At 42.0% G+C, this 10,721-nt stretch overlaps 1 protein-coding gene across 2 annotated transcripts in view; it reads left to right on the top strand.

Moving 5' to 3' along the window:
* SLC30A8 (solute carrier family 30 member 8) overlaps window positions 1-10,362 on the top strand; it is a 30,580-nt gene extending 20,218 nt beyond the window's left edge. Inside the window, exons 5-8 of one of the 2 annotated variants that reach the window (XM_045861422.1) lie at window positions 1,802-1,952; window positions 3,591-3,696; window positions 8,479-8,613; window positions 9,967-10,362. In XM_045861422.1, coding sequence (XP_045717378.1) covers window positions 1,802-1,952; window positions 3,591-3,696; window positions 8,479-8,613; window positions 9,967-10,112 — 538 coding nt within the window. In that variant the 3' untranslated portion in view covers window positions 10,113-10,362. The remainder of the gene's footprint in view (window positions 1-1,801; window positions 1,953-3,590; window positions 3,697-8,478; window positions 8,614-9,966) is intronic. The other variant, XM_045861423.1, reaches the window with a different exon arrangement.
* The last annotated feature ends 359 nt before the right edge of the window (window positions 10,363-10,721 follow it).

The raw sequence follows: 10,721 nt of genomic DNA on the forward strand, positions 1-10,721 counted from the left end.
GAGTTTGACTTTCTACCCAGATACCATTCACATTTTCTTTTTACTGCCACTGCTTTTGAACTTGGACCTCAATTTTCAATGTTCAGAAAGACAATGGAATTGAAAGGCATTGACTTTCCTGGCCAATCAGGTGGTTATTAATGGATGAGGATACTGATGACTCTAATGTTTTCTCCCAGAACTGGGATTATAGGTTCCAAGTACAGCTAGAGGCTGTGTTGTCTGAATAGGGATATCAGAACCATAATCTGGGAACATATTTATTCCCTGGGGACTCAAAATCAGGACAGAAAGTTGTAGTACAGGTTGCAAAGGGATTCCAGGGTGAAAATCACTGACAGAGGCTTCAGGCTATTACATGCTCAGTTTTCTCTGCCTGAAACATTCCCACCCCTCGTCAGCTCATTTAACTCTAACCTTTCGAATCCAACTCAATTGTTTTGTCTTGCCAACTAAACCGGACTCCCTTGGTCAATTATCTGTAGCAGCAGTTTCTCATACACTTATTATAATTAGAATTGTCCATGTATGTATGTGTCTTTCTAAGTTCTCTGCATCTCCTTCATAGTTAACACCATGATGGGGAGGGATCGTGTCTGTTTTCACTCGGTTTTATGCCCCAGACATTTAACAGGGCCTGGCACACACGGGTCCCTAAGTAAGTTTTTTTCCCCCTTCAAATACAGTGAGTGAAGAATGAATGACAATGTCAGGAGCACATGCGGCAGACCTAGAACGAGCATGGATTCACCGTCAGCCATAGCAGGCTGTCTGAAGAACCCAGAACAACAACTCCTCACTGAGGTTCTAAGATCGCCCGAACACTGACAGTCTGAAAAGTGTACCTTATATAATAATCAAATTTTGGTGGAGAACAGCCAGTTCACTTTGTGACGATGGCCTGAGATTTAGCAGACACTCTATTGAAAATAGAGGTACAAGGTACCCAACAACAGTTTTTAAGACCTTTGTAATGAAAGGTACGGAAAAAGTTTTTAGGCAAAACCGTCCTTGTTGGCCATCAGTAAAAAAGTTCTGATTTGACCTTTGGTCTAAACCTCTTGAAGTTATAGATAAATAGAGTCAGGTTCGTAGTTTATAATGACTACCACTGAACTCTGATGTGAATAGGAACTGTTCAGTTTTGTAGTATTTTATAGGTGTGTGGGTACCTATATCTACATCTACATTTGTAATATTTTAATATACTTTAGTCTCTGGATAAGTAGCCACATATACATAAGCACAGTATACTCATCGTTGGCCATTAGAAAATTATTCAAATTTCAAATTGTCACGTAAATGAACAGAATTAAGTGAAATAAAAGATTAAAAAATCCAACCCTGATGAAATTCACTTGTTGTATTTTATCCCTTCTGCTGCTTTTTGCATTTGAGAGCAGCACATTTAATTACGTTCCCACCAAAGCTCAGCTTTGAGCCTGCCTCAGTGCTTGACATGCAGTGGGCCATCATTGAATGCTATTTCCCCTCCTCATCGTCAAACACTTGACTTTCATCTAAGAAGGGATGATTTCCAGGCTTAATGTGAAACAATGGCATCAGGTGGATAGAAGGGAAAACTGAGGGAAATCTTCGTTGTCTCTCCTTACGTGACAAATTTTAAATGCTATGATCCACTTGTGTTCAAAATTAGTCCAAAATAGTGTATCTTAAAACATTGCCATTTCAATTATCTGCCAATTTGGATAATATACGCCACTGTCAACCCTTCCATTACACTGCACAGGTTTTTAAGGGTTAATCTCATGAGTGCTGAGAATGCTGTTCTCTCGTTCAGACTGAGTGTGATCTTGCACCAGAGACGCCCTGGTCACAGTCACAAGGAAGTGCAAGCTAATGCCAGTGTCAGAGCAGCCTTTGTGCACACCCTCGGAGATCTGTTTCAGAGCATCAGTGTGTTAACCAGTGCACTTATTATCTACTTCAAGGTGAGTATGTTTGATTTCACCCACTGTCGTCGTGATTTTATAGACCAACCTGTGTAGAAGTGGATCCTCCGATAACTTAAACGAAGGTAGACAGACGATGTTTGCCTAAACGAACTACTGTGCAAGTTTTCAAACAAACAGGCATGCATTCAAAGCCTTAAACCTTAGACTTAAATTCCTAAGAGCTGTGTCTTTAACTGTAGAACTTCCAGTCTTTCAGGAAAGTGGTTCCTTTTGTCATGGAGTCAATATGGACCACAATGGAACCATGAATACATTAGAGATCTTGGGTTGTAAGCACCAGAAAGATCTCTAGCTCACTTAAGAAAAAAAATTATATATATACATATATGCTGAAATTCATTGGATAAACTGCCACACAGAAATTAAGGTACAAATAAGGGGGACTTCTTTCAGAAACTATCCAACTTCTGTCCCAGACACAAGACTGAAATGAATGTAACTCAATTTTTTCCATCTCTTGTCATTATGCTGAAGTTTGCTATTTCTGGAAAAGGGAGTCTCATTGACCTAGTTTGGGTCTCATACCTGCTGCTTGGCGGGGGAAAGGGTAGAACACCAGGATGACGGTCCCACCAATATCACCTACTGTGGGGGGAGGTAACTGCTCTCCAAAAAGTCCGGGTGTTAATGGAAACTGGGAATGGATCTGCAGGGTCTCTGACCCTCAGGAAATTTTCACTACAGATCTCTATTGGGCAGTATTGAGAGCAAATAGGGGGGCGTTTAGAGTGGGGGTCGGGGGTGATGGAGGAAAAGAGTTTCAATCTCTGTTCACGTCATGCCTGCCCAGTTAGCAGGGACTCCGCATTATTTTCGCTAAAAAATGAAAACATGCAAATGCAAATTACAAAGACAGAACAGAATTCAGTCGAGCAAATGCTCACTGAAAGCTTTAAGGAAAACACTTCAAAATTATATGGGTTAGTGGAGTTTGAGAGTATGCTTATAAAGGCTAGGTTGATGCCAAGTTTCTTAGAGATAATGAGGTACATACTTTTCCATGGCACAAAACTGCATCAGAGGCAGAACAGCAGGTGTTTCACCCTGAGGCTAAGGGGGCCGGTAGTAGCGAGGCAAGAATGAGGCCCTGGCTTGTCCTCTTAGGATGGTATCGAAGATGCCTGCCTCGAATATGTGCCATACTTGGGAGGGAAACACCAAAGTACCTCCAGTCTGCCGAGACCAAGATCCAGCTTTGCTTTCTTCGTATGCAACCTCTGGGCAGATGACGTGCTTCCTTCTCATCAAAAGTAAGGCTGAAAAGTCACTGGGTATTGTGCAAATCAGTCTACCACACACTGGGTACTTCTTTTAATTCCAGAGACGTTAAATCGGGCCTCTTGAGAAAACACTCAAGAGTATCTTTTCCATTACTTCTTAAATTATGGGAGCGCATGTCTTGTAGTCTTTCTTCTTCCCTCACTGGTTGTTTAAAGCCTAAAAGAAGGATTAAGTCTTCAGAAAGTGCGGCCTCTGAGTTGAATGTCAAGTGTCAGGGGGGTGAAAGGGTGATGGAGAGGGAAGGAGACAGGGAGGTTTACTGATTTTATTTTAAGTCAGACTGTCTGCCAAGGAGGCACAGAACCAGTTAACCAAAGCCCCTGCGTTTTCCAGCCAGACTATAAAGTGGCCGACCCAATCTGCACCTTCGTCTTTTCCGTCCTGGTTCTGGCCAGCACCGTCACCATCTTAAAGGACTTCTCCATCCTACTCATGGAAGGTAGGAGTGATTTCACTCTTATTCCTAGGACCCGTGTTTCCTCTTCCCTAGGACCGCAAAAGGGAGTAGCCTCACTGATAAGATGCATCTCAGAAAATATTTATACTGATAAGGAGTTTTGGGGAAAAACAAATGCTATGATTTTCTTTCAGACAAGAACCAGTAAAAAGTATTGGCTTCTGTTTTTCCTCCAACAGATGTTAAATGATATGGTTCAGTGTAAAAACAATATGCACAAACAGTGGAGATAGGCATGGAGGACGTTATGGAAAAGATATTAGTTGATCCCTAAGTGTGAGGAAAAGACCCAGGAAAGGCTGCATAGATCTGCCCTTCAGGCAGCATTGTAACTATCGTGAATGATTTGCCCGAACCCTTGTTAGACTGGGCTGGTGGTTCTCCAGCTGTAGTGGCATCAGAATCACTTGGAGGGTTTGTTAAAACACAGATTGCTGGGCATCCCCCACCCCGCCAATTCCTGAGATGGTAGGTCTGGGGTGGGGCCCAGGAATGTGAATTTCTAACAAGATGCTGCTGCTGCTGCTGCTGCAGCTGGTCTGGGGAGAACCACTGGATTAGTCTTTTTTGTATCACTAACGAGATTTCTATAGGAGGGGACTGTGAACAACACCCCCAAAATTCAAGCAGAACCAGAGGTTTGCACTACATCAAAAATGCAGATGATCAAAAATACCTGGATATTGGCTGAACATTTCTTTTTCGTCTAGCGTATTTTGATATATAAGGTAGATACAGTCTCAGAAGGCATTGCCTTCAAAACAGCTCACATCTCCATAGTGTTTACTGCCCCGGCTACATTTAAGGGCTCTGTTCTCAGTGGGCCTTATCGTTGTTGGCAGATGATAACGTTGACAGTAGTGAAACAAAACGGAGTCGAACGTCATGGAGTAACAAGTGAACTTCGTCACCCTGGAGGTGACAACGTCTGGTTTGACAAGTCACAGATACATCTGCTTCCTTTCCTGAGGGCCAGGTGCGAGCTGCAGCTGTTATGGCTGTTATGGAACTTACTGACTAAAAGGGGGTTAGACAGATTGGTCCACAATTTGAGACGACTATATCCCAATTTCCCTGTCTTTTTCCCTGGTGATTATCCAGGGAAGAAAGGACAGCTAATCACTGAAACTGTCCGATAACTCCTACCTGGAAGATTTTTAATTTTTAAAATAGGTTTTCAAATTAGGTTAGCATAAAAGAATAGTTATCTTTGGTAAAATACTGAAATAATATGGAAAGGTAAAAATGAATTTAAAAAGTCTCCCCATTTTTCCACCTTTGAATTCTCAGTCCCATTCATCAGGGGTAATGCCTACTAATAAGGTGACACATACCTTTCAAAAATAACTATGCATTTATATATGTACATGTTATATATACACAAGTATAAATATATGTGTGTGTACCATTTAGGTAGTATATGTATAGTGCAGGTGTGCATGTATGTATGTATTTTTTAAACAAATGGGATTCTGCGCTTGTTTTTTCCACTTTCCATAACTAATATGGAAAGATCTCCAATATGATAAAAAAATACTAGAAAGATACATAGAAACACCCCATTCTTTTGCATAGCTACAAAGTATTCCTCTGAATACATGTACTTGCTTATTGATGGGCATTAAAAACGATGGTATAATTATCATTCTTATACATATGTATTTTTAGCACTTACATATCTGTGGAATAATTCCTAGAAATGTTATTTCTGTTTCCAAAGTTCTGTGCATCTTAAAATTTGACAGATACTGCCATTCCTGCCAAAGATCCTAAATCAGTGTCTTTTTGGCCACCAGCCTACACCAGTGCCCGTCCCCTCACAAGTTCAGCATCGCTGGGCATTGTCGAACCGCTGACTCCTTCCTAACCTGATAGGGGAAATGTTTTATCTTATTGGCTTCACATGCAGTTCTTTAACTGAGTCAGGCTGAGTGATTTTTTTCATGTATTTACTAACCTGGGAAACTATTTTTTAAACACCAATTTGAGTATTTTCCTGGCTGCATGAATATTTTTGCAGGCTCTCCCTCAGAAAAGAAAGGTTTCTAGAATGTGGGGGAGCATTGAGGTCAGTGGGAGCACGTCCCTGTGCTTGTCAGCATTATTCCGTAGAGTGAAAGAAAGAGTAGTGGACTTGTGTTCCCCATGAATGTGGAGGTAAAGGAGGCCAGAGAGACAGAGGGTAATGGGATCATGACTTCGTCTCAAGGGTCCTAGGTGAATGGTAGCAGGTCAAAGGGAACTCCCCAGAGATGACCCACTGGGCACAATGGCCAACTTTGGGTCGGAACACCTAGAGTCTAGCATTTGCATAACACCTCACACTCAGAGCATGAACTCTGACACCACACTTATCTGTGTGGCCTTAGCAATGCTTTTTAACTTCTCTGTCTCCACATAGCAGTTGTAACACTGATAACTAGCTCTTCAAGTTCTTATAAATACTAAAGTAAAATAATCACTCTAAATAAAGTGCTCGGCACAAACCTTGCCCTACGGTGGGTAGGTCCTCAATAAAGGTACACTATTATTATTATTATTACTATAATAGAACCACTTCACCCATGACTCCAAAAGGTACACTATTATTATTATTATTACTACAATAGAACCACTTCCCCCATGACTCCAATGCATCCTATGGCTCATCTGAGACAAAACTCCTTTAATTTGTTTCTGGTATCCTGTACTTTGTGCAGCTCATTCAGCAAAAGTACATGTTGACCGGTGCTTTGTTGCCTCTGTGAAACAATATGAAGTGGGATTACACTGAACTCACACTGTAGAGAATATTAAAGTAGCCCTACGGGGAAAATCCCCGTGAGCAAGGTCCTTAACTCCAAGGAAGGAGGGTTAAGGATGCTCTCTATATTTTTAAGTAAACGCTTCTCAACTAGCTGGTCATGACAATCTGGGAAGCTTTCTAAAAGCACCTAAGCTCAGGCCCCATACCCAGAGACTCTGATACAACTGACTGGGGTGGCGACTGGCTTTGGTGTTTTCTAACACGTGGCCAAGCTTGAGAACCACTGCAAAGTAGAAACACTGTCCAGTGGCTTATAAATGTTGGTACAATGGTTCTCGACATTGACTTTGTTAGAGTCATCAAACAGGCATCGGAAGTACTGATGCTGGGTCTTATCCCCAGAGGGTCTGATGTAATGGGTCTTGCATGTAACCCCATCATCAGGATTTTTAAAACCTCCTCCAGTGATACTACTGTGCATCCAAGGTTGAGAGCTACTCTGCAAGTGTATAGATTTCAGAGCCTCATCCACAGAAATTTTCTTCAGGAGGATGGGAACGCAGCCAAGGCATATTTATTTTTAACGAACACACCAGGTGTTGGTGTGGTATACATAGGATTGAAGTAGAGATTTAAAGATGGTCAGCCTTAGAAATCTCTTCTACAGCATTCTGTTTGGATCGTCCTCAATTGACAGGGATTTACTACTGCATCCAGTGGCTTTTGACATTGTTGTGCTGGTCGAACTGGTACCTTTTACAATTCTAACCAGCCATGGGCTCCTGTACTGAGCCAAAGCAAGCAACTTCAGACTTTTCATACCTTCTAGTCTTCTGTACGACAATCCTTGCAAAGTTTGAGAAAAGCCATCCTACTTCCTTAGCCTGCTCTTCTCCAGGCTCAAGACACCCCAGTTCCTTCAGCCCCCAAGGAAAGCCGAGTGGCTGCTGGCCAGACCACCCACCTTCCTGTGTGCTCCCCACTATTTCTTTAGAAACAAGGATGGCAGTTAGACTATTACATTCTGTGCCCTGAACTTGAAACCCTAACTAATGAATCTAAATCAACATTTTCACTTAAATTTTTATTTTCATGGAATTTATTAGAGTGACATTGGTTAATAAAATTGTATAGGCTTCATGTACAATTCTGTAACACATCATCTGTATACTGTATTGTGTGTTCACCACATGAAATCAAGTCTCCTTCTGTCACCATTTATCTCCCTGTAGCTTCTTCAACCCCCCATCCCCACCCCCTTTTCCTCTGGTAATCACCATACTGTTGTCTGTATCTATGAGGGTTTTTTTCACTTAATCCCTTCATCTTTTTCACCCAGCTCCCAACAACCTTCCTCTCTGACAGCTGTCGGTCTGCTCTCTGTCTCCATGAGTCTGCTTCTATTTTGTTTGAAAGTTTAGTAAAATTTTACAAACGGAATGTTATAATGGTATTACAATGTTAGGATCACCTATTAATGCAGTTCACTTAACTGACCTATTGGGTAACTAACATTGGTATAGCATCACAGTTTACAAAGGGCAGTTATTTTCTGATATGCTCCTCAAAGAACTCTGTGAAATATATACTATTCTTATCACCCTCATTTTATTGCAAATGATGCTGAACATTAGAGAAGTTCCAAGATTTGGATAAAGTCAAAATACTTATAGCCAGAATGCTAACCCAGGATTAACTGATACCAAATCCCAGATTATTTCATTTTGCTTCCAGAGTGTATGCAAAGGTCATTGGGAAAAGCACAATTGGTTTAATAATACACACTGGAAATGAAGGATGATCATGTAACTGTTGCTGATTATTGCACAGTAAAATCTGCAAATATTTGTCATGAATCTGATTTGTACACATTTGAAATAAGAAACTATAAATGGAGATGGCACACGTTGATACCTGGGTGGGGATACTGCAGACCCAATTAGCCATCTCAGTGAGTAATATCAGTTGAATAACAGCAACCTCCCATTCAACAACCACCCACTCCTTCCTTTTGTCAGGGGTGCCAAGCAACCTGAGCTATGACTCAGTGAAAGAGCTCATCTCGGCGGTGGACGGGGTGGTGTCTGTGCACAACCTGCACATTTGGTCTCTAACAATGAACCACGTGATTCTCTCAGTGCATGTTGCTGCAGGTCAGTGAGTTCTGTAAACACCCTGGACAAAATCCAGTCCCTGTTCTATAAACTCAGTAATTTTCCTCCTCTTTGTAGAGCTGCCCTTAGAGCCTGCTGCCTGTCAAAACAACTGTGAAGTGCTTTGTATTACCAAGGGCCTTTGAAAACCATCCCTCCTGTCAATGTCGTCATGGCAACAGGGATAGCGATGACATCCCTAGGGACTGACTGAAGAGGGTACAGAGTAGAATAAAGGGGTAAAGTGCCACCCAAACTTCAAGACCTTAGGCTCTGAGAAATTAGACTTCACTTGCTTGACGTGGCACCCAAACAGTTAGTTAAATAATAGGAATGATTTAAACAATTAATCTCTATTAAGTATCTCCTGATTATGAGACACTTTGCCTATCACTGAAGACAGAAGGATGAAGGATGCACAGGCTCTAACCTTAAGATTCCAACAATCTCAAAAACATGCTAGTAAAAGTTAATAATTTTTTTAGTGAATGGTAATAAATTCTATAACCATGTGTGACAATAACTAGGATGTTGGGTTTATTGTAAAAACTACTTTCTCAAGTAGACGGTGATTTTATCCAGGACATGTCCTAGGGCTGACGAAGTGGGCAGTGGGAGGAGTCCCACTGCCTCCCAGGACAGCTCAGGCTAAGGATGATACATTAGGCTGCTAAGAAATAACTCAAGAACTTGCTTAGTGGCAGGGTACAGGGATGTTGGTGACAGTCATCTGAGGACTTTGCTTTCTCAGACATCCTCATCTTCTCTGAGAGGATCAGATCTGGCTGCAGGGAATTTACAGCATCCACTACACCAATATTGTATTGCAAATGGAAGAATCTAGTAATCAGGCTACCATGGAGGGAACTTTATAGCCTCCTGACACCTTTGGGGACAAGAGGAAAGATGGAGTAAGGGTTGCTGCTCTAAGAAAGGTCTGTGGGGAGCTCTAAATGCTTCCTGCCTCCTGTCACTAGTCTTGATATAGCTTCTGATTAGATGCAAGGGCTGCGAATCAGCGGTCCCCGGGGACTGGTGAGCAAAGCTGTATAAGAAATAACTGTTGTCTTGGCTTTTTTTCAGGGCTCATTTCCCCTTCTATAAGCAGCACCTAGGAGTGCCAGACCCCAGAGAAAACTGTGAGAACAGCTCCCACAGTGACGGGGTACTTTGCTGCACTAGAATTTCCCCTCTGCCTTGCCTGTGTGGCTGTAGCTGATTGTCAGAGCCAATCTGCCTCATTCCGAGTGCGTGGCCTAGGTCCCACCCCATGGAGTACTCGAAGCTGGGGGTTTACTAGTCACCTCTGTGTGTACAATCAATGCCAGTCTCACTGTGGTTCCTTTTCAACAGCAGCCAGCTGGGACAGCCAGAGTGTTCGGAGGGAGATTGCTAAAACCCTCAGAAATAGCTTTCCTGTGCATTCACTCACCATTCAGATGGAATCTTCAGCCGATCGGGACTCTGCCTGCCTTTTCCGTGAAGATCTCTGGGACTAGTTCGGTCACACTGTCAGTACACCACATGTGACAGGCCACTAAATGATGCTCTGCAGTTTCTGGAACATAAGAAATAGAGAAACAAAAGAGGATGTTTGAGAAATTGATGATACAATACAGTGCACCTTTTATACTCCTTTATTTAGCTCCATCCACCAAGAATAAGATAAATTTAGATTCACCAATCAATTGGATTATCAACTCATCAGTAGCTGTGTTCAATTTCAGGAATGTACGTGTAGGTCATTCCTGACGGGGCCTGAAATAACAGCTGTCTGTAACTGCAGGCAATAAAAAGTTCATTGCCATTCAGTGGCACCGCCCAAGGGTGACTGAGTGAAAATGAACTCAGGAAAGTCTGATCAGGGATCTGTGGCAGGGCAAAGAGTCACAAAAATTTCCCAAAACCCAAGAAACAAAAATAAGATGAGCCAAATTAGAGGTAAAAGAGAATGTGGAGGTCTAATACTTCTTAAGAACTTGACTTTTCTACGAAGTTGTCAAGTAGTAATATGATTTGGGGAAAGTTTTTTTAAATCCTCACTTGAGAACATGCTTATTGATTTTAGCAAGAGGGGCAGGGAGGAAGAGAGAAAGGGAGAGAACCAT

This window comes from Phyllostomus hastatus, unplaced genomic scaffold (assembly GCF_019186645.2).
Source record: "Phyllostomus hastatus isolate PE091 unplaced genomic scaffold, TTU_PhHast_1.1 phas_scaffold_21, whole genome shotgun sequence".
Classification (NCBI taxonomy): domain Eukaryota; kingdom Metazoa; phylum Chordata; class Mammalia; order Chiroptera; family Phyllostomidae; genus Phyllostomus; species Phyllostomus hastatus.